The sequence below is a fragment of the Rousettus aegyptiacus genome, unplaced genomic scaffold (assembly GCF_014176215.1).
Source record: "Rousettus aegyptiacus isolate mRouAeg1 unplaced genomic scaffold, mRouAeg1.p scaffold_m13_p_15, whole genome shotgun sequence".
Taxonomy (NCBI): domain Eukaryota; kingdom Metazoa; phylum Chordata; class Mammalia; order Chiroptera; family Pteropodidae; genus Rousettus; species Rousettus aegyptiacus.
Window position 1 is genome coordinate 14,060,146 of NW_023416290.1, and position 24,939 is coordinate 14,085,084.

Below are 24,939 nucleotides of genomic sequence, written 5' to 3' on the forward strand. Positions count from 1 at the left end.
TCTAAACTTTCTCTTAATTAAAGCAATGTATAAAGTGTATATATAAAGAAATTCACAAGAACTGTGCAGAGTTGAGTTTGAGACAGCAAATTTAAAGCAGTTTTTCCTGACCACTAAAAAAATACTGGTCATAACAATTGACCGATATTTTACTGATTTGCATTGTCAAGACAGTGCTTTAGCAGTCTCGCCTTTTCATTCGTTTCTTCATTCTTGAAGAACTAATGTGTAGATATGAAAACACTGAGTTTAGGGGAAACGGAGCATTTGAGCCTAATATATTGCAAGGTAACAAAACAGGAGAGTGTTTTAAGCCATAACATTATAATTCAATCTAAATACAGCAAAGCTAATTAAAATTTGTTTTGACAGTCATTTGTAGAATTTGTAGTCAATCACAATAGCTTTTCGTTTTCTTTGAGTTTAGGTTCTGAATGTGACACCTAATGACGGCTTTGCCAAAGTGCATTATGGCTTTATCCTGAAGGCACAGAACAAGATCGCAGAAAGCATTCCCTATTTAAAGGTAACTGTGTCTGTCTGCCCTTGCTCAGTTTTTCATCTTCCAATTCCTTTGAGTCTTTTGGACACCCTTGATTGTGCATTATAGGTTGATTGGCACACACTGCTGAGTCTCTTCACCATGAAAACGTGTCCCCTGTGACCATGACGGTCATAGGGGAGGGTGGACCTTGACTGTAACTGAGAGTTGCGAATATAGAAATGCCAACTATGTGAATAGACTCTTCAGAAAAGACTTGATGAAGAAATTCTTCAAACTGCAGTTGTTTTTAGGTTTTATTGAAATGTCTGGGGTGGACAAAAATTATTGATATAATATCTTTAACTATGAGCAATGCATTAAATGTTCCTTTCATAATTTAATCTGAATATTTTGAGCTATCAGGCTTTTGGGGTTTGACCTATTCAGTCTGCATTTTTTACCGCCCTTTGTATAGTTTGCCATGACCCCCATTTAAGCTAATTTCAATGTATAGTTAAAGTGTACTGTTTTTTTTTTTCTCTCTCATATCTAGTTGAATCCTTGTCAATTTACCAGAATCACATTAGGTCTAGCTCGGGGCTGCCCACAGCAGAAATGTTCTTCATTTGTACTCTGTAATATGGTAGCCACAGGTGGCTGTTGAGCACCTGAAATGTGACTAATGTGACTGAGGAATTGAATTTTTAATTTTAATGCGAATTCATTTTAATTTGAATATTAACATTAGCCAGCGGGTACCATATTGGATGGGTAGAGATGATTGCCTGTGAACTTTTTTTTTTTCAGTAGCAGCATATATTATGCGTTTACAATTTTTTTTCTTTCACATGACTTAAATCAGAGATCCCGAATAGCAACCCGCTGATCACAGATAGCTTGCATGTTACATTTGGCCAGTATAATTCTATTTAAAACAATGGTAATTGCTTGTCTCTGTTGAGAATCTGAACATTTTATGTAATTGTGCAGATTTCTGGTTTCTCTTCAAAGGCCATAGCTGGCCCACAACCCAGCACAGGATCCCAGCCGTGGTGTCCCCTTGAGGTGGACGTGCACCCCGCAGTCTGACCTGGCTGCCACTGGGCCTCTGCAGACCTCTCCGTTCCCTGCCAGGACCCCGTGGGCATGCGCGTTTCCCTGATTCAAAGTATTCCCCTTAGCTTTCCTCCGACATAACAAGGGCCCAGTGGTGCTCTCCCTGCTTCAGAGCTGAGGAAAGGATTGGTCAGCAACGATGGACGACACTTATTTGAGTGTCTATCAGTCGGTTAAGATCATAACCCCGATCATAACTCTTCTTCTCTCCTAAGTCACACTTCTCTTTCTTGCAGCTTCTTTTCAACCTTATGCCAATAAAATTTCTTAATAGTAAAATGGCTTCTTGTGAAGAAGCCTCAAAGATGCAGATTTGTTAAAAGAATTCCTTGACATTTAAGTGTGTTTTACTTTCGTCCTTCTACTTTTTAAAAATTATTCTCTTGCTTTAATATTTTGTTTCTCTCCTTTTTTTTTTAAACATAAATTTAATTTCAATTCTTATGTGAGAGATGAGGGTGGAAATCAGCTAAGTGTTTTAGAATAAGACTTGTGTAATAATTACATTTTCCAAGATGCCAATTAGCTTTAATCCTATTGTATGTTTTTTAAAGGATTTTATTAAAAAATGAGATATTCGTTTTGAGTGGGAAAACATGTTATTGAAGTTGGGTGTCTATCACTTCAAACATCTGTGAGCAACTAAACATTTTGATTCAGGAATAAAAAGCTTCTAGATGACAACTGCTTAGATTCGAAGAACAAAATAAATGTGATAGAGACCCAGCCATAGAAATTCTTTGAGATATTGAAATACGATTTCTCCCACAGAGACAATTTACAAAGCATCATATTAACAGTATGGGGTCAATCCATTCATTGTTAATTAATGACATATTGCTAATTTTCACTTTTATTACCTCCTTTTGGTTCCACATTGTAAATGTTGTCCAGTAACCTAATTGCCAGATTTTTAATATTGAGATGAATTTGTCTGGTTCTTAGATTTTCATATGGAAATAACGATTAAGTAAATCAATGAATTAAATGTGATATTTCTTTCCTAAATGCTTACACCATCCTTTCTACAGGAGGGAATCGAGTCAGGGGATCCTGGCACTGATGACGGACGGTTTTATTTCCACCTGGGGGATGCCATGCAGAGGGTTGGGAACAAAGAGGTAATGTGCGTCTGAACGTTTTGTTCTAACGGAGTGTGGAGTGTGGTGAAGGGGGCGCGGATCATTTCTAAGAGAGTTAGGATTGAAAAAAAAATTTCGAGCATAAACTTTTAAAGGCAGGGATTTAAACCTTTCTGAAACAACCCAATGACCCTACTTAGACCTATAAAGAATTTTTGGGATTTGACTTTTATAGTTTCTTTCCAGAGAGTATCTGAGTGTGTAATCATAAGAGCAGCCTCTAAATTAGTGCTCGTATCTGTACGTGTGTGTCTGTGTGTGTATCTGTGCGCGTGTATAGAGAGGGTGGGAGACATTGCCCTGAAAAGTATTTGTAAAATGAGGAAATAAAGAGATATTAACAGTTTAGTTAGATTTACTTTTATTTTACTTTGGAATTTTAAAAGTAGTTATTTTAGAATGAAGTCTTCGCTCAGCGGGGTTCCTAAGCACTCAGAACCCAGAGGTTAATTGTATAAATTACTTTCTGAAATGTTTAGCAACAGATTTGAGATGAACACCTGTAGCTGTAGTAATCACAGGTACCTGCACAGAAAGTATAGTAGCTATAAAAAAGTTACATATTTTCTTTGTGATCGTTACTTTTTTCTGAGTACAGTGTTAGCTTGTTTAAGCATAACATTAGATCATTAATCATGACGTGATTTACTGTAAATTGCCAAATTCCCACAACCCACTGTGATTTACACAATGTTGCTGGACAGCAAAGCCTACCTTTTCATCCTGCACCAACACCGGCTTCTAGGCTGGGCTCTCCTTAGAGTCAAGAATAAAAGGGTGGTGTGAGGCGCAGAACCTTTGTAACCATTGCATTTCATACATATGATAAAATGATGACTAAGGGTCAGCTTCGTGTTTCTAAAATTAATCAAGAACATGGAACCATTTGGACAGTTCAGGGTTCATTGGAGCAAGGGGTTTTGTGACAGAGTAATGGCCAGATAGAGACATGAACCAATTTGGGGTAACAGAAATTTGGAAAACTGACACTTTTCTTTATATATTTCTATGTATCTGTACCTTTCCCCACTAACCTACCAGTCAGTCAACTGAAATAGAATGAGATATGAGAAGTGAAGAGAAAGAAGGGAGAAGAAATTGTTGATTGGTAGTCATTTTCATGTTCCTTCATTCTTTGGGATGTAAATGCCTGATACCGCCTTTGAATGAGAGGGGTAAGAGAGATTTTACTGCAGTATCTAACACTGGATAAATGTTCATTTCTGATTGCTATAAATGTAATCGTCACTAATTAATTTATCTTTGAACATCTCATAGTCCAGGGCAAAGGCAGATAAAAGAAGTCTATGATTTAACCTCTCATCTTAGATGAAAATAGTCCTTACTGCAAGGTCAAAAAATTCACTACTAAACATGTGTTAAGGGCTTGGGATTTGAACCTATGGGACTCTTCTGTCAGCTTAATTATTAATCATATGCACAGAACAGTACAGTTTTTGAATTTAAAACATTCACAAGGATTCATGCTTACAGAGAATAAAAATAAGCCTGTAGAAACTCCATGTTAGTATGTGCTTTATATTGGGTATCAAATCTGTGACTTGACTCCCATCCTCCAAGTTTGCACATTGGGAAGCATCCATCCTCCATGCTCGTGTGTGTGGAGCTCTGCTCCAGGCATTGAAAGAGAAGCAGAGGCTGACAGGAAAATTGCCTCTGAGGAAGATTTTCCTAACCGGTGTGTTTCATGTGGCTGGGAAGAGGGAGGAAAGCAAACCATGAGAGTCTTAGCAATTCAGCCTCAGCCGTTTCCAGTATTTCCATAACTCCCAAATCCACATGCTAGCTCTCATCTCCTACTCAAAGTCCAGATTTGCATGTCTGCTGCCTGCCTAGTGTCACCACACGCTGTCACAGTGGCAACTCATTTGTCTTCCTCTAAATCATTTTTCTTCCTGAGTTCTGTTTCTCATGTGATGATCTTGCCAGCTTCCCGGGCTCAAGACTTGAATCAGCCCTAGCTCCTCCCTCTCCTTCTGCAGGCCTCCTCCCCACTCTGGTCCAGCGGCAGATGCATTCTGGGAAGTCAGCTTCCCGGGGTCTTTGGCGTCCATCTCATCTTCCCTCTCGCTCTGTCAGTGTTGAGGTCCCGGCGTTGCAGCCCAGTGCAGTCGCTACCTTGCACATCCGTGATGGCTGTTAAGAACCTGGCTGTTGTTTCTTGCTTCAGTCTTACCCTATTTCCAGGCCATTTTATGCTCAAAAACCCCGTGGTGCAAAATAAAAATAGAGTTCTATTTCCAAGCAGTGACATTCACGATCCTCCACAGGCCGGTCGCCGCCAACCGTTCTCGCCACAGGTGTGTCTCCCGGGCCCCAGTGCACGCTGTGCTCGAAGCATAACAGGCTCCGGCTGGGGCCACATGTGACAGGCCTGGGCTTTGCTGAGTTGGAAGCATTCGACATACTATTATTACGTGTGTGTGTGTGTGTGTTACCTGGCAATGATTTGAAGTATGGTAAACACATTTATGAAGGTGACTCCATGTGTTTTTCTGTCTATTTTAGTATTCTTAATTAGTAGTATGAAAGGGAATGTTCAGAGGATTCTTGATTATTGTTTTTCTAGTAAGTCTTACTGTAAAATAGCTTAGATATCTTTTAAAAAGGCAATCTGGCCGAATTCATTGAGTCTTCTATGTAATTGAAGATGATTTTATTTTCATTGAAAATGTCGTTGAAGATTTTTTAAATTCCTCATATATCATTGTCATGGTTTGTTTCCCTAAACGTTAAATGGCAGAGGGGTACAGAAGTAAGGGTCCAGTAGGACAATTTTGAGTGTCAGAAAAGAACTTACAGATAGTTTAAATGTGACGTTGTAAGCTAAGTGGCAGGCTTAGGCATCCAGCAAGGTGAGTCAAAGGTGAATTAAAGCCAGGACTAAAATCGAAGACTTCTGACTTACAACTAGAATTGTAAGGTTTGCTATTTTGGTTTCTTATAATAATTCTTTCTCACTATTCTAACAATGTGCCTCGTCCATAAAATAAATTGCTGATGATTCAAAAATAATAGATTTTAAGAGGTTAAAAAAATTATCTGTCGTAATTAATATTGTCGTTCACTTTAACACTAAAATATATAGAAAACATAACCCTAAATTTAAATTGCACAAACATAACAAAAATAGTCAAATTAATTTTAAAGGTAAAGTGTTATTTTTAAAAAAAATCAGACAATTAGCTATTTTAAGTTTATGGTTTTTAAGAAATCTATTTTATGGCCTCAATTTACATGTTTTTCAAGGGAAACATGAGAGGAGTCAGTATATACATTCTTAATTTGAGACATTATTGAGAAAGGTAATTAAATAAGATCACTTTGTGTGTGTGTGTGTGTGTATTTTTTTTAATGATGCAAAGATAGAAGGATTTGTGGGACAAGTTGCCTAGGTTATAGTTCAAGATATTTAGCCTTTTTAAACCTCAGTTTCGACATTTGTAAATTGAAGATATTTGCAGTTATTGGAAAGATCAAATACAATACACACATAAAAGCACATAGTAAACTGAAAAATGTTTCTGAAAATACGAAGTGGTGTTGCCACCACATTTGATTTTCCTAATGAAGGAAATTTTGAAATATGAATTTTAAAAGGCTTCTAAAAGTTAATATATTTTACATTTAAAGTATATCTGGAGTCTTATGATATCTTCATCTGCTTGATATTAACTTCCTATGTTTAATTGATCGAAATGTGTATTTGAAACCACTCTTCAAAAGTAGTCATTAGATCAGGCTTACAGTAATGGAGGGGGTGCTATTGAGTGTAGCCCTAGGACTGTCTTCCATTGTAAGGACAGTGGAGTGTGCACGCTGCAGAAACACGTGGGGAGGGCCACCAGGAGAGCCTACGGTCAGGGCGTCATTCGAAGGAGACATATGGAGCGGCACACTCTGCAGCCAGCCGTCCCTGAGCAGCCTAGTCTTGGAGGCAAGTTGTACCACGTTACAGCTAGCCTACAGGCACAAATGCTGTCCCTGATGGCAGAACGACAGCAAAAAGGAACAAAAACCACCTTTGAAAAAAAAATCTAATATGGGCTATCTTGCTAGTGATGCCAACTCAGAATAATAGTATTTCCTTTTGTCTACTTAATTTAACAGAGCATTTGCACTCTGCTCCCTTGGGGTAGCTTACTTAAATGCAGACGTGGAACGAACATGTACATGAAAAGAAGATGCTCTTGACTTCAGCATTCCGATTCAGTAAATGCAAATATCTGTGAAGATATTAAAATCATAATTCTCTCCTTTTAAAGGATACATAAAAACATAATTTAATAAATGAAAGCTGAAATATATAGTCTACTTTAGTGTCTTAAATTATTTATTACTCGACAGATTCATCCTAGACCCTGTGTTGGGTGCTCTGAGTGAGGACCAGTTAGTGCAGCATGACTCCTGTGTTGAAAGACCTTAGCACCAAAGAGTGAAAATAAAATGCACACATTCATTTACAATAATAGTTCGTAATTGGAAACCCAGTCAAATAACAGTATTTTCACCAGTGTAACAGACTTGGGCATCTATCTGACTAGCAAGCTCTTTACTTAAGTGTTACAAAGTAAGACTTCCATTTAGTGACTTTAATTTTTCAATTAAAAACGCTTCATTTGTAGTTCGGCCTTTGTCATTTCAGGCATATAAGTGGTACGAGCTTGGGCACGAGAGGGGACATTTTGCATCCGTTTGGCAGCGCTCACTCTACAACGTGAACGGACTGAAAGCCCAGCCTTGGTGGACCGCAAGGGAAACGGGCTACACAGAATTAGTGAAGGTGAGTGTTAACTGAGGTTTCAGCCTCACCTAATCGTAATCTCTTTCCTTCTCAAAATCAGAGAAGTCTTCTCATGGAAAGGGGTGTCAGGGAGGAGACAGATTTTATATCCAGTGACATTTGCAAAAAAGATTATATAAAGGATAGATATCTTGTCATCCCATTAGCTGAAAGTTTAGTTAGTTGAGATGGTGAAGAAAAAAATTTTTCCTGAAGAGCAGTTCTCAAACATTTTGTCTTTAGGACCCCTTCATACTGTTAAAAATTATTGAGCACCCCAAAGAGTTTGTCTGTCTGTGTGCTATTTATGTCTATCAATATCATTATCAGAAACTGAAACTGAAAGAAAATATAATAATTATTTATGAATTCTTTAAAAATAACTCCATTGGTAGATTAGACCCAAACTGTAAGAATGTCTACATATTAATATAAATAACTTTTAAAAAAAATAACTATCTTCAAAACAAAAAATGTAAGTAAAGTGAGAAGATTGGAATTGTTTTTATATTTTCACAAATTTCTTGGATGTCTGGCTTAATAGAAAACAAAAGAATTCTCACATCTACTTTGTGTATAACACCCATACCTATGTAGCTTCTAGAAAGCTCCATTGTGTACCTGTAAAAGAATGAACATGAATAGAGCAAATAACATCCTTGTATTATTAAGAAAATACTTTTGATCTTGCAGACCCCTTCAAAGGGTCTTGGGAACCCCTAGGTGTCCCTGGACCATACTTTGAGAATCACTAGTCCTGAGTCAATTTTAAAAAAATAGACATAAATATGTTTTAGAAAATGTGATGGCAGATGTGTAGGAAAGAGAAACTAAGTGATTCTAACAACTTAATGGCCAAAAAAATATATCGATAGAGTATATCCATACTGTAAAGATGTCTACTTGGTGATTTTGGTAAAGGCTGGTAGAAGTTTACCATTGCTTTGGTGAGCTCCTTCTTATTCTTAAAGACATTATAGTTTCAATAGTATTGTTTTCTACTCAAAATGTAAAAGATGTCATCTACATTATGGGTTAGATGGGCTTTAGTGCTCCAACCCTAGACACTAACTGTCACATGTACATTGTTCGTATAAGAAAAAACATTCTGGTTTTTAAGAAGCTGACTTTACGTCTTCAGTAGGTGTGTTCCGATACCACCAAGCAGTTCTCCGGTTCTCAGTGAACACGGAGTGTCCTACAAATTAACAAACAGCATTCCAACACTTTCCACCTGGAGATAGCATCAGATTCTGCAGGTCAAGGGTTCAGTCCCACGAGACTGCACCTATTTTAGACGCCAGTTGCAAGTCCAGGTTGTCACCTGTGTTTCTGACAAACCAGCTATAAATCGGAGAGCCCTGCAACCCCTCCCCCGCCCTGCCCACCTGGGGTTCGATTAGTATGCTAGAGTGGCTCCCAGAACTCAGAAATACCCATTAGGTTTACTAGTTTTTAAAAGGAAGCTACAGAGGATACAGATGAACAGGCCAATGAAGAGGTGCGCAGGGCAGGTCTAGAAGGGCCTGAGTGCAGGGGCTTCTGTCCCCGTGGGACTGCGCATGCCATCCTCTTGGTGTGCGGATGCTTCCGGCAATGCAGAAACACATCAAACTTTGTGGTTCACGAGTTTTTATAGCCCTTAACCTGCAACACCTGTTTCCTTTCCCAGTGGGTGGTGGCTGGGGCTGAAAGTTCCACCCTTCTAATCATTTGGTCTTTTTGGTGACCACCCCCACCTGAGACTACCTAGGGGCCCCATCTTAAGTCACTTCTTTAACATGAAAGTTAAGGGTGCTCAAAGGGGTTCCAAATGAATGACAAAAGACACTCCTGTTATTCAGGAAACTCCAAGGGTTTCAGGAGCTCTGTGCCAGGAACCTGGAACTAAGGCCAAATCTATATCCTCTTATACCACTGGCCACCCCCCAGGGGATGGATCCCTTTTAACGAAAGGATTGTAACAGTTAATAGATACTGGCGCATTTCTGGATTCCCATTCGGTCATTAATAATGAGTCCAGTCCGTCATCATATGAAAATATCCCCCCAGGGCAAGGCCACTTGGGATCCACTCCATGGATCTTGTCGGTTTCTAAAAGTAGGAGCGGTCTTAGCCACACATGGCTTCACCCTTTCAGGCATCTGGTATAATTGAGCTAACAGATAGTATCACCTCTTGCCCGGAACCTCTCCAGAGATGTCGATATGATATTGGACTTCCCTCATTACATAAGCCATTCGTTCGCTCCCTTACCCTGAGCTGCCGTTCCGTTCCTCTTTCTCTTCATTTATACTCAAACTTCCCCACCTTGGGGAGGGACGTTAGGTTTGGCCATTGTGCCGGCTTAGATTGCAGGCAGCAGTACAAGTCTAGCTAGCGCCCGCCCCAGTCCACTGCCGCTCAGGTGGGGTCAGGTGACAGAGGTGAGAACCACCAGGCAGTGTAGCCGCATTCACTCACCTGGGAGAGCAGGGAGGGAAAAGCCAGAGTGACAGAGCAATGACAGTTTTGGAATCTGGTGACGGGTGTTTGAGGGTTTCTTACACTGTTCTCAATCTTCAGATAGATGTTTTACAGTTTTTAATTTTTATTTTAATTTTTTTAAAGAACATCTTGACTGAAATGTGTCTCTAAGACTTACACGACTTTACTGATTAATTTGATCTACTTGGGGAAAAGAGAAGTTTCAATGCGATTTCCACGAGCTCGCTTTACATAAGCCTTCCTTGACCACGTTCATTCTGTATTTCACTGTAAAAACGCCTCGCATAATCATCGTAAACAAATCGTAATCCATGATAATCATCATCATCCAGTTGTAAGGCAGGCTGCCCGTCAGTCAGCCTTTGAACATTTTATAAGTCAGAAACCCGTGGTGTGACAGTGAATGCAGATGCGTTTAAAGAGGCTCCGCGTGCAGAGCAGAAGTGGTGCAGGGAAAGTACCCACCCGCCCTGGTGAGTGCGACACACGAGGGTAACACACGCTGCGCCGTCCGTGCTTCTTTCCTTTGCGAAACTCTGTCCTGTCTCAGATCATATCACGCTGAGCTCTTCTGCTTCTCCTTCCAGCAGCTCATCTTTTCCTCGTGGTCTCTTTGTAAGTTAATTTTCCTGCTGTACCTTTCAGGATGCTCTCAAGTTCGAATAACAGAAATGCCACTCAAACCTGGCTTAAACAATAAGGAAATCCCTGCCTCCTGAGGAGGAAGCCCAGCCTAAGGCAGACCTCAGGGGCCTGAGAGCAGGGGGGAGGTTTGCTGTCTCTTAGCTTCCTCCTTGGTCAGCTTTGTCCTCTGTCCGCTTTCTACAAGATTGCTGCCAGCAGCAGCGGGAACGGAGGGTCGAAACATGTTTGGAGGCTTCAAACATTGTTGAACCAGCCCTAAATGGCCTTCTAGAAACCTCTTAGCAGACCCTGTCCTATTGGTCATAACCATGTCACATAGGCACTCACAGTTACAAGGGAGTCGGAGAAACCAAGCAGCTGGCTACAGGCTGAGGCGACAAGCTTCCAGCAGGAAAGAAAAAAAAATGTGTGGCTCTCCATCAGGCAGGGGACAAAACTCTTTCCCTTTAGTCTAAGCCAATTTGTCACATTTCCACTCAGGGTGAATTATTGGCAAGTGTTATGAGACTTTCTTTAAACAACACATCAACCCTGGAGCCAGGAGAGAGTCAGATTCCTCTAAATTCAGTGGGTTGTCTGGTGGGGGGTAAAGACCCGAACTAAATCAGGGCTCTGTTAGGAAGGGGGCAGAGACACAGAGGATGCTGGGAAGGTGACCTCGTGCTCGGCGCCCTCGCCGCCTGTGGAGGGGCCCTCAGATCCAAACATTGTTCTCTGCTCCGGGTTCTCCCGTTCTCGTCATTCATTTTCTAAGCAACCTTTTCCACTCTGGTTCAACCACTGTTAAAATTTCTACCAAAGCTATGCTCCCCAAATAGACTTCTCGCTTTTTCTATTTTGTCTCCAACTGCCTAGAGACATTAGCATTCAATGTGAAAATTAGCTCACCATGTAATCCCACGGTTATATTCTTTTCTGACTTTGTAATTTGGATCAGTGATTCAGCCTCATCCCAAATACAAGGTTTATTACCCTGTCCTGTCTCTTGCCACTGCCCTTTACTATCTTCATTTCTCTTCCCACCAGACCTTCCCTGTGACAGTCTATTTCTTTACCTTTTCCCTTGTCTCTTCTCTCCTTCCCTCTTCATAGCCAAGTCGTGTTTATCCTTCAAACATTAGAAAAGTTGTCATTTCTTTTAGGAGGATAAGTTAGAGGTCCTTTCTTACATGTATCCAAAACTACATCTTTTTTACACACTTAATATACTGCATTCTGACAGCTTCCTTCGTTCTCTGTAGCCCCATGAAATCGTATGCTCTAAGATGGCAGGGACCACGTCCATCTAATTCAGGACGAGTGAAGTATCTGATACATGATAGATGCTCACAAATGAGGTCTGTTGTGTGAGTTTCTATAAATTTTATTTTCTCTAATTGTTTCATAGGTATGTCAGAAATCCCAAGGATATAAAAATCTTATTACTTAGCATTTTTTACATGTAAGCAGTTGGCACAATTGGCATCCTTCTTGGCCTTCCCTAAATGTGGAAGAAATTCTCTCTTGCTGTTACTGCATGGGAGTGGGAGGCCTAGAGAAGAAAAATATTTTTTCTCCTTGCTATTTTAAGAGCAAGGGACAAGGACATTCTTTTCTAGATGTTGCCGTTGCATAATAGAGACAAAATAGATTAATTGAGTTTCGTCAAAACTTAAACTTTTGTGCTTCAGGGGACATGACCGATAAAGTGAAAATAAAATCCACAGAATTAAAAGTAATATTTGCAAGTCATACATCTGACAAGGGAGACTTGTATCCAGAATGTATAAAGAACTCCGATCACTCATATATCTGACAAGGGACTTGCATCCAGAATATATAAAGAACTCTGATAACTCAAGAATACAGAGACAAATAACCCAGTTTAAAAATAGGGGAAAGATTTGAATAGATATTTATTCAAAAAACTTGTATGAATGGCTAAGAAGCACAAGCAGAGATGCTCAACATCATTCATCATTAGGAAAATGCAAAACAAAACTACAATGCGATACCACTTAGCATCCGCCAGGATGGCTGTAACAAAGATGAACATTAATAAGTTTTGGCAAGTATGTGGAGCGATCGGAACCCTCAGACATTGCTGGGAGGAATGTAGAGTGATGCAGCTACTTTTGAAAACAGTTTGAATTTCCTCAAAAAGTTAAACATAGAGTTCCCACATGGCCCGGCAATTCTACTTACTCCTCGATATATACACAAGAGAAATGAAAATGTATGTCCACACGAAAATGGTTATGTGAAAGTTGCTGGTAAAAGTGTTCATAATAGCAAAAAAGTGGAAAGACTCTTACGCGCTCATCTAAATGATGAATGAATGAATGAATGAATGAACGAACAAAATGTGGTGTATCTACACAATGACGCAAAAAGGGAATGAAGTGCTGATGCGTGGTAGAACACAGATGAACCGTGAAAAATTATGCTAAGGAAAAGAAGCCATCCCCAAAAGGCCACATTACATGATTCTATCTACATGAACTATCCAGATTAGACAAATTCATAGAGACAGAAGTGTATTGGTGATTGCCAGAGACTGAAAAGTTGGGGTGAGGGGGAGCGATTGCTAACGCATAAGGGGTTACTTTTTGGCATGATGAAAATGATCTAGAATTAGATGGTGTTGATGGTCGCGCAGCTCTGTGAATGTGCTAAAAAACACCAAACTGTAGAACTTAGTGAATTTTACGGTCTGTAAGTTATATTGTGATCAATCTGTTAAGAAATGGGAAAACGTGATATAGAAATTGTAGTTCAAATATATTAGCAGGTTTCTGGGGATTGATGAAGTTATAATCATCAGTGAAGCAGTTTAGAGAATAAGCCCTATGGCCACATTGCCTGGCTTTGATTTTGGGGGGTCCATTCCTTACCAGCTATGTCATGTTGAACAACGCGTCTTCAGGTTTTGATTTTGTTCCCTGGAAAATTGCCCGTGGAAATAGTACTTGTTCTGCTACCAGCACAGGGGCCCTTGCCCCTCTCAGGGCAGAAATCAAGAGAGGGGGCAAAACAGTTTCAGAGAGAAAGAGGTTTATCAAAGCGAGAGCCTGGTGCGCCAAGGGAGCGCGCACTCAGAAGGAGAACGGGGGTGGCTCCCTGAGGTTTGTGGGTACAGCCTATCCATGGGCACTCCGAGGCCAGGGCCATCTCGCATCCTCCGGGGCCTCCCCAACGCAGGCAGAGGCGGTTTCTTTTTGGCGCATGCGCAGGGTGACTACATGCTTCTTCATGAGTAGCATGCTTCATTAGCATCTTAAATCACCCCTGGAAGTGATTTAATTTAAGGAAAGGTCACCTTAGGGACACTCTTGGGCCTTACTGAGCACGTGCGCTGATAGGGACCGTCCCTTGTTGCTGGCAGGCCTCCCCATGATGCCCATGGGTGATATCCTAGGTCGGACATTCTCTGGAAACTTACGAGGCGCCAGCGGCTGACCTTTCTGACCGACTCGGCAGCAGGAAGCCGCCCTCCTGTCTGGTGCCATGTTGTTCATTTAACAAGTAAGCAGGAAGTGCTCAATAAATATTAATTATCATAATTATTGTGAATCGTAGTTTTAATTTATGGCCTTGTTTTCATACAAAAATATTTTCTAGTTTCTGAAAAATAACTTGGAAAGCCAATTTTGAAATATTAAATATTATGGAAATACTAAAATAGCTATCATGTATTAAATGCCTCCTATTCGCAAATCAATGTGCCTAGCACTTTTGTATATAATACTTCTCATCTTTACAACACCTCTGCAAGACAGGTATTATTGCCTCCACTTACACACAAGTAAAGTAAGAATTAGCGAAATTAAGAAATTTGCCCAAGGTCCTGTATTTAACAGTGACAAGACTGGATTTTGAACCGAAGTGTCCTTGTCCTCAAAGTTAATCCAAACCCTGGTTGGTGCCCCACTCTGCCCCCAAAGTAACTAACTGATCTCCGCTTTTGTGTCCTGTGCCCTTCTCCTGTTTGCCAGTCAGGTTCTTCATTTCAAAAGTCTATTTCCTAGAGCTTCTTGAATCCAGCCCCGCCTGTTTTAAGCTCTGCTTTATTGAAGCAGAAGAGCAAGGCCTCGGCCTTCATCACAGGGTCCTCCATAGCATGGAGTCTCTTGGAGCGTGACATTTTATGTTTGGAACTCAGTGCTTCGTGATCGTAAAGTTAGCTTATTACTTTGTTAACTTATCTTTATTTGCAGAAATGTTAATGTTATGTCTGTTTATGACTTTCAAAAAAAAAACAAAGTAATTTCAAGGTGAGCACTTGCCAGGAATGACTGTGACAAGAGGTTGCCTGCTGTGAGAAACCCAGGGGCCGGGGACCATTTATAGCTGACAAACACTTACGCATCAAAGTTCTCTTCCATTTTCAAGTCATGGCCCGTCACCCAAGCAGTAGCGTCAGGAAGTGGAGGCCTTCTAGACCTGCTAGCCGCAGTGTTTGGCCCAAGTCCTTTTAGGATAATTACCCAGATTCTGGCCCTATGGTGGCAATTGGCACATTTTCGTTTAAATGATCCTCATTGTGTGTTCCAGGGACACCTGGAGTGCAGTTTCCCTGAAGGCCTGGGACAATACTGCATCATCTGGGTTCTTCCCTTTTATCGAATCGCCATTGTTTCCCCTCGTTGTGCAGTTTGCAATTTGGCAACTGTGCGGGGGGTGGGGGGGTAGTGTTAAGAGGCTTTGCAACTCTCCATGAAGACAATTTAGGGAAAAATATTCTGTAGTTTTCTCTTTCAGGCACATTCTCATTAAAATTGAGTAGGTTGTTGCCCAAATTACAAATATCAAAGTCCTGAGTGCCTTGGGGGTATTTAACATAGAAATTGAAACAAAAATGGATTAAAGTCTTTGCTAGGATATAAAAAGAAAAGAGAAAAGAAATCTCTTCTAGTGAGAGAAAAGCCGCCATGCCTTAAGAATCTTGCTGTTCCTTTTTCAAGATTAGTTTTTCGATCCACAATGTACCGAGGTGAATTTCGATGTAAACATGCCTGAATGTAAACCACTGTAGTGACATTGAAAACACAGCCACCAAGAATCACTGAAAAGCGTAGTTTAAAATACCCCTTTTGTACTCGTTTTTCCTGCTACCTAACTCGTGCGTCCTTTGAGTGTTTCAGAGCAGCTGCTCTGAGATAAACAGATAGCATCATAGATAAGTTTTCCTTTCCTCATATTGCAGATTCAGTACAGTTGGAGGAGAGCCCAGTAATATTTTGCCAATGGTGTGACACAGCGCTTGAGAATGATTGATTACAATGATACTCTCTCTGTCATTTTCCTTCAGACTCTGCCTTTTATTAATTAAGAAATCCATTGTGTATGAATAACGTCACCTGAACAAAAAAGACTTGCTCAGTAATCACACTAGTGGTTCAACATTTCTGCGTGATTAAATATTTGAATGAACTGCTTTTTAAATGAAATGGATTGAGAAAAAAGCAAAAATGTCAGCTTTATAGTAGAATTAAGCTGTAAAATAAGAGGATTAGCAATTTTATAGAAAAGTATTATAGTATAAGGAAGCGCTGAGAGCGGTTACTTAAGATTAACACGTTAGTTTAATCCTATTTTTGTAAATCAGACTTTAAACTTTCCGGATTCCAATGATCCTGTCAATAAAAATGACAACAAAATGACAAGGGGAGTTCAGAGAACTCAGGACGGTGCTTCTTACCAGGGGCTCTGCAGTGAGAAGCAGAGTAGTTTTGTTCTCAGAATTGCCTCAGTTTCTCCACTCCTACGAGCTTTTGGTAAGGCTCAAAAACAAAACAAAACACACTAAAAAACCCACCGTCCTGGATGTTCCCATGTGTGTTTAAAACGTGAGCCCTTAACAAGAGCCAGTACTCTGCCGAGTAGGACTGCATGTGATGCCAATTCTGGCAACAGAGCAAAAGGATAAAATATTTGCTATTCTTTGAATTATTTCTGACTAAAAGATTGTTTCCTTTCTCAGAGTGAAATCAGTGAGTTTTCAGTATTCATCAATGTGGAAAAAAAATGCCTAAAGATTGGCTTTACCCGTGACTGTCTTTGGGAACTCACAGTACAGGGTTTGACATTTTAGAATAATTGCAAACTATACCTGTAGGTTGGTACTTTATTCGTAGTTCCAAATTTTTGATGCGTAAGGTCATAATCTATGGCTTACTATACATACACACAGATTGATGTCTTAAATATACATATGTGCATAAATATTATAGAAAATTTGCTTATCTATTGATCAAGTGGTTTATTTTATATATACGCATAAAGTCTCCCCATCAGACTTTCAGCCTTTATTAGAGACTTAGGGATTTTTGCTCAAAGCCGTAGCTCCTTCAGGACAGCTCAGCACCCCTCACAGAGGGTGGAGCAGGGAAAGAACACCTGTCTCTCCTTTTACCTTCTTCTGACTGTGTTGACTGGGCTATGGTCTGAGAAATGTGGGTTCCCTTCACCCTCTGAGTCCTAGCAACCCTCAGGCTGGATATTTCTCCTGTCAACCTGGACTATCTTCTGTCCTTTCTCCTAGAAAAAGAAACCCTGTTTCTCCTGGGGTCTAGAAAGAGCAGAATTCAGTTCTCCATGCCTCCTCTTCTCTTCCCCAGTGCTGGGTGCCTTACGTTATCTTTTTCCTTCAGTACAGATAATGAGAGACTGAATACACCAACAGACAGTGGCCAGACCATACAGCCTTGACCCCACAGCCAATAGCGAACAGCCTGCGAAACCAAACTCTTTTCTGTAATAAAATAACCCAGGAAGCCAGCTTGCTGTGTGAATCAGACTTGCAGGAAGCCAGATTGCACTCTGGTGACAATCCGGGAAGCTACACAATAATTTCTGTGCAGTTGGCCCAAAGCATCCAGGACTTGATTAGTCACTGACAGCTTCCCTAATTTTTGTCCCTGCTTCCAACTTAGGACCAACCAGAGAAAGCCAGATACACTCACAGACGATGCCCGCTTCTGGTCGGCCCGCTTACAGCTACCTTTCCCTGTGTGTAGCCACCGAATCAGGGCACTTCCGAAGCCTTCCCTTTTTTCATTATAAAGCTTTCCTACTTTTCAGCCAAAACAAGTGATGTGGCTGACTCCCCTGCTTATAGCAAGTTCTGAGTAAATAGCCTTGGCTCATTCATTTGATTGGTCTTTTCGCAATGAGAAATGTCAGATGTTTTCTTTTATCTTTATATTCAACTCGAAAAACCGATCTGATTAAAATGCGTTAGGACCAGCAAGTGATTACTCCTTTAATGCTACTAATTTCCTCAGAGATTTTATTAAAATTATTGCAAATAAAAGTTTGCCGTGAAGGCATTAGACTCACCGTGGTGTTTGTTCTGATTTTCTAACTTCAGCTGAGCCCTTGGGGCTGTCCCCACCCCCTGGGTATTCCTTCTAAAGCAGGAAGTATACTGCCACCCTTATCTTCATGTTGTGCAGTATAGGCATGTTTTGGCTAAGATTTAAGTAAGCTGAGTTTATCTCTAAAAAATCAGATATATAATTCCTAAAATAATTAACTATTACAAGCACTTTCTTAGACAATTAAGTAAAATATTGTACTAAAGCACCATTGTTATCAGTTCATTCCAACTCCAATTAAAGGCACAGACTTCGCCTAGAGTAGCCTTTGCCCACACGCCTTCTCTTAATTTAGAGTCAGAACCTTTCAAGGTACACACACATCTCCGCGACTTCTCAAGTGCTAATGGCTGTGTTTTCTAAACGTCCTTTTTCTTACTAGCTAATCACACACAGCTACTTACCTAATCTCGTGTATGCCAGTCTAAGCTCTGAGAGTTCTCGTATTATGTCTTGTCCACGTGTGAAAAGCACAGCTCTTCCTGCCTTTTTCCATGACTGTGTTTGTTCCTATAAAGTTACTTATTCCCATGTTGATGTGAATTTATTCCTTAGGCCCTTCCATCTGCTGCTTGGTTTCTTTACCTAGAGCTAACTCTACCCTGAATCTGCATTGGTGTCGTGGGTTTATTGTATCCCCACAAATTCATACGTTGACGACCTAGTCCCGCCACTACCTCAGACTGTATTTGGAGACAGGGCCTTTGAAGAGGTAGTTAAGTTAAAAATGCGGCTGTTAGGGCGGGCCCCGATGCAATGTGACTAGTGTCCTTACAAGAAAGGGAAATTTGGACACACAGAGGGTGCGCGCAGACCAAGGAAAGACCACGCGAGGACACAGTGAGAAGGCGGCCATCTGCAAGTCAAGGAGAAGAGGGCTCAAAAGAAACCAAACCTGCCGGCATCTTGCTCTCGGACTTCTAGCCTCCAGAACTGTGAGACAGTAGGTTTCTGTGGTAGAAGTCACCCAGGCTGTGGCGTTTCGTGGTGGCAGCCCTGGCAAACTAAGACCACCGGCGACTTTCCGCAGCAGCTCCCCCCGCCCCGAGCAACCTGCAGCGTTTGCTCTTCGCCTCGGCAAACGCGTTTCTCTGAACGGTCCTATTTTCCTACATAGCAGAAAATATTTAAAGCTCAGTTAGATGAATTTTGTTTTGATTAGGACAAAATTAAAGTGATTTTATGTCAAGCTTCGAGCACCATGCTCAATTTTGTCACCACCCGAGCATATCATGGAATTGGGGGTATGCCAGCCAAGTGAGGCAAGGAAAGTGTGTGAGCCGAGAGGTGAAAAGAGAGTAGGTGAACGATAAATTAATAGATGGAGTAGCAAAGTTAGATTCAAAATGTGAAATAAATGCGGTGCCGAGAATTTATTTTCTTCTCTCTAACGTCTACATCGTGTGAAACTTGAAAACATTCGAAGGACTAGTAAAGGGCTTTGCAGGCTAATGGGGTTTTGTTTCTAAACTTCGCTAGAAGGTTGAATTATGTATTACAAGGTCATTCGAGTCTAAGACAAAAGAAGGTGAACAGTTAGAAATAATCAGCTGGTAGGTGTGAGTGAAGGGGAGAGCAAAGCTGCACACGTACATTTAACATCTCCCGTGTGAAACCTCGCTTAAATGACAGTAAAAGAATAAAAATGGTATAAACCTACGAATAAAATTTAAAAATAAAAACAGGAAGGAGACAGTAGCCGAGGAACAATGTCAGCATGTTTTTGGAGAGTGGACAAGAGAAGAGTGTGACTTGGCAGATCCAGGAAAGCTGAAACCGAAGTAGGCGACTGCCGAGCGGCTTCTAAAGAGAAGGAATGTAAGGCACCTGGTGCAAAGTCTAAAGACACTGCATGGCCTCAGGGAACAGCCCTGCCTGCCTGTACGGCGGGTCCTCACATCACGTCCTTTCATTCGGTGTCACTTCATTATAACGCTGATGAGGAAAAACACTCCGTTCTCGGCAGGCCACTCTGTGTGGAGTTTGCACATTCTCCCCACATCCGTGTGGCTTTTCTCCGAGTCCCCCGGTTTCCTCCCACATCCTAAAGATGCTCACGTGAGGTGACTGGCGTGTCTCTAGTGTCCCATCTGAGTGAGACGAGCATGTGTGTGTGTGAGTGGCCCTGTGATGGGAACGCATCCTGTCTACTGTGGGTCCCATCTGGAACCCTAAGCCACTGGGAGAGACTCTGGCCACCGTGACCTTGAACTGGAATAATCAGGTTGGAAAATCATTCTCTTACTTATTTTTATTCAACTGTCTTAAATACATGTATAACACATTTATTTCAGTGTTTAATATTAGAAGTGTTTTAGGTCTTTATTTAGAAGTTTGGGGGTGTTTTTGTGACCAGAAATATTTTGTGGGAACTCTTCTTTATATCATTGATTATTATGTCATTTCACTTAAAGTAGCAGTTTCCAAGAACCTATTGGCAATGTTAAGCGAGGACTTACTGTACGGGTGGGTTAGGGCACCCAGTGGGAAAACTGGCTTGAGATGCACCCAACAGCGAGACTTGTCGGTCATAAGCCTGCCCTCCCACAGGAAGCTCCTAATCACTGTCTCAGCTTTGTGGGACTAACAGCCAAGAATCATGAAACTTTGGAGAGACCTTTCAACCTGAAAGAAGATAAAGATCAAAAACAAACAAAAAGAAGGTTGTAGCTTGGGAGAAGCAATATGCCGTGAGCAAAATGCAGATAATATCTCTAAGATGCCCAGAGCAATAAACGAAGATGGTGTCTCAGTGAAAGAAGAATAGGATACTGTGTGAAAAATAGCAAAGACCCAGGCAGGGATCTCAGAAGTTTAAAAATGTGATTTCAAAACAAGAATTGAAAGCAGTATTGGAAGCAAAGTCAAGGAACTCTCCCAGAAGGAAAACAAAAAGCCAAAGATGGAAAATAGAAAAGTTAGGAAAATTAGAGGCTCAATTTAACATGTTCGACATACAAACAAAAGAAATTCTAGAAAGAATGGGGGGAAATGGAGAAGAAATTATTCTCAAAGTAGTATTAGATGGTCTAGAATTGAAAAAAAAAAATGTGTATTTCAATATTGAGGCATATTGCCGTGAAATTTCAAGAAACCAGAAATAAAAAGATCTTAAAATCCTTATCATTATCATCATAGTTGTCATTATAGACAGCATCATAGTTGTCATTATAGACAGCACAAGTACTTTTAGCACATTTCATCTTAGTGACTCTTGAAGGAAGTAGTAGCATTTTACCCTCTTTATAAATTATTCCTGGAATTAATATTTCAAGAAATAGCAATATAAACATTATTTAGATATAAGCAGCTGAATATCAGAAGAAATAGTTAAAGGAATTAGCTGGGCTGGACCTCAGGATTGGGGAAGAGTTGACTAATGCTTTCATTATAAGACCTATAGTAATATTTGACTTTTAAAAAAATGTGTATTTCTTGGTGGTTACCATAGGGAAGAGGGGACAAGGGTGTAAAGGTAAATATATGGTGATAGAAGGAAATTTAACTTTGAGTGATGAACACACAATGCAACATACATATGATGTACTATTGAATCGTACATTTGAAACCTATATGATTTTTTATTAACCAGTGTCACCCCAAAAACTTCATTGAAAATGCGTACTTTTTAATGGGATGAAATACTAAGGGAAATAGTTTAAAAGACACAATTCGGCTTTAGTTTGCTTCTCTGAAAATTTTATGCAAGGAATCAGTTTTAGGAGAAGACTTCATAAATAGGACTTAGTCTAATTCGATGTGGGCAGCACATTGTTCTCCACGGACCTCACAGTAGCCAACCCTGACAGGTGCCAGAAAGTCGCTGCACGGGAGTCTGTGGGAGCCATCGGGGTCCCCAGGGCCCACCGCAGCCTGACCTTCTCTGTTCCCACAGGTGCCTTAGGAATAAGCAGAACATCGCCAGCCAGCAGACCGTGAGATGTTAGACTCATTAACCACTCCAAGGCATTCTCTCATCCCCGAGGTGGAAAAGCTGCCACTAGATAGATGAACAGTGTGGATCCTTTCAGCTGTAAAATTCTATAACACACTATTGAACCCAAAAGAGAAAAAGATGGGTGGCTATTTTATAATGACAATAATCTAGAAATCTGTGCAGTGCTTGGTCAGTACTGAGCGGGTCGATGGCCTTGTAGCACAGGTGTTTCGAGTTGGGGCCCAGGGGTGCCCCTCTCCTGCTCCGATTTGCTCCTTTGAGCATGAATCTGTCATTCAGCCGCTGTGTGCTCTGTATAGCACAGGATTACAAAAACGGTTTTAAAAAACTCCTTACCATTCATGGACAAGCATGTCGGCAGCCCTTCCCGGGGGACGCTGAGAGCTGGTGAGAGGGGCCAGGAAGGCCATGTCGCGTATGAAAGCAGCTTGCTCTTCAGTAAAATTTAAAAATTTTTTACTTAGTGATACAATTACTTGAACATCTTCCCTAGGGCTTTGTGTCCTATTTTAGTAACAAAAGACCAGCTTCTTCCAAAGATGCTCCTAAAATCAGCTTTCAAAAGAAGCGAGAGAAACTTGTAAAATACCGGAGGGAAAGGGGAAGAGCCTGCTTCTAAGGCGCCAGGAACCTCATCTGGAAAGTAATTTCATGTGTTAGAGAGGCGATTCTCCTCTCGTCTGTGTGACAATTTAACAAGAATCTAACAGATTTATCTAGCAACTTGAACAAGTTACAAAAGCCGCAGGGAGTGTTGGCAATTTAGGGGTTTTAGGGGAGACGTGAATGTCTGAGGTGCACTGTTTTCCTCTCCGTCATCTTGAACTTCTTGAGAACATCTTCTCTCATCCTGGGAATCTGCCCAAGTGAGGGCTTCTGAGTATTTCTTGATTGAAATTAAAATCTTTGACTTGCTATGTATGAATTACCTACTTGGGATGAAGTAATATTAAAATTATTTGTGGGTAGATGACCGGCACCAGCATAAAGCAAGGTGATGATGGGAACAGCTGTAGATTTTGACACAAATCAATGGGTGGCTTTCACAGAAACAGAAGTAAAAAAAAAAAAAAAAAATCAGTAAATTGGTGTGGCCACTATGGAAAACAGTATGGAGGTTCCTCAAAAAAATTAAAAATAGAACTACCGTATGACCCAGCAATTCCACTTCTAGGTATTTTTGAAAGGAAATGAAAATGGGATCTTGAAAAGATATCTGTACCCCTATGTTCATTACAGCATTATTCACAATAACCAAGATGTGGAAACAACCTGTGAAGTGTTTATCAACAGATGAATGGCTAAAGATGATGCGACATGATGTGTGTGTGTGTGTGTGTGTGTGTGTGTCTGTGTGTGTCTGTGTGTGTCTGTGTGTCTGTGTGTGTATATCTATTCGGCCATGAGAAAAAAGAAAATCCTGCCATTTGCAGCAATGTGGATGGATCTTGAGGGCATTATACTAAATGAAATAAGCCAGGCAAAGACAAATACTACATGATATCATTTATATGTAGAATCTTAAAAAAATAAAATAAAAAGAAAGAAAGAAAGAGAAAGAAAGAAGGAAGGAAGGAAAGAAAGAAAGAAAAAAGAAAAAAAACTTATCGAACAGAGTAAGGAGTAAAACTCTTAGAAACAGTAGAGAAGTGGTTGCTAGGGGCTGGGGAGTGGCGCTGGGGGAGGAAACAGGGAGAAGTTGTTAAAAGGGTACAGACTTTCAGCCATAAGATGAACTAATGCTGAGAATCTAACGTAAAACATGGTGACTTGTATAAAAGTAGAATTTACATGTTCTCACACACACAAAAGATAAATACGTGAGGTGATGGATGCATTAACTAGATGGGGGGAATTCTTTCACAGTGTATAGTATATAAAATTACTATGATATGCACTTTAAATATTTTACATATATGTCAAAAAATCTGAAATTGAACCCGTTTCCCATTTGCCCTGAGAATACTCAACGGTGGTGTTTGCAGCTGCAGCGTTTACCCCACGATAAGTCGCGGATTCCAGTCCTTACCCCCAAAGTTTGCCACGAAAATCTCACTTTCATTATTTTTCCACCACTCTGGTCTATCAGTAGTCTTTGGAAACAAATGACATCATTCTATTTATAGCATTCTGTTTTTAGTAGTGGTATTTCCATTTACAAACTATTGTAATTCTCAGTCGCTGAAAATGTCATATCCTAGAAAACGTAACATTCTAATGCGTGACATTAACATCGTCCCGAACAGTTAGCCAAAGATTCATTTGATGAATCCAATTTATGTATACAACTCTGTTACATTGGGATTAGAGACAAGTTCTGTTTAGAAATAACTCTAGGAACAGTTTTTATATGTAATTTTCACATTGAAAACCAGTCAGATTTGCTTCAGCCGCAAAGAGCGTGTTTATGTACAATTAACGCTGGCAGCGAGCCGCACTTTTTTTTTCTAAATGAGAAATAGGTTCAAAAAAAAAAAAAAAAAAGAAACCAATAGACTAAAAGAAATGAGGGGGGAAAGAAGTATGAAATCAATATCTAATCTTAAAATCTGTCTCTTGCCCTGGAATATTGTAATAAACCTTATGTTTTCATGCAACATAAAGAGTGTCCTCTAGGGTTGGCTGAAGTTGGCACTGTGTTTTCATACAAATCTGAGCGTATCTGTCTTTCATGGCGCCATCTACGTATACAGTCATCATGGCTCCTTATTGATTTTCCTACATCGAATCACAGATTCATAAAGCACGGGTTGGTAAAAACACTTTACGAAGGGCTTTGCTCTAGCCAGTAATTGGCCAGCCAGTCTTTGTTTGAATAATTCAAAAGAGGGAACCAGGTTTGCAAGGCACCTCAATCCATTTTCTGATAATGTTAATTATTCTTTTATTTTTTCGTGTGTCAAAATCTTTCTAACTTATTAGTTCCCTGTTCTTGATTCTTATTG

General features: G+C 40.4%; 1 protein-coding gene across 4 annotated transcripts in view; it reads left to right on the forward strand.

Moving 5' to 3' along the window:
• The window catches only part of ASPH (aspartate beta-hydroxylase), a 176,807-nt gene that overhangs the window by 133,352 nt on the left and 18,516 nt on the right, over positions 1–24,939 (forward strand). For all 4 annotated transcript variants that reach the window (XM_036232830.1, XM_036232831.1, XM_036232829.1 and 1 more), the window contains 3 exons: positions 428–526; positions 2,632–2,721; positions 7,409–7,546. In XM_036232830.1, coding sequence (XP_036088723.1) covers positions 428–526; positions 2,632–2,721; positions 7,409–7,546 — 327 coding nt within the window. The remainder of the gene's footprint in view (positions 1–427; positions 527–2,631; positions 2,722–7,408; positions 7,547–24,939) is intronic.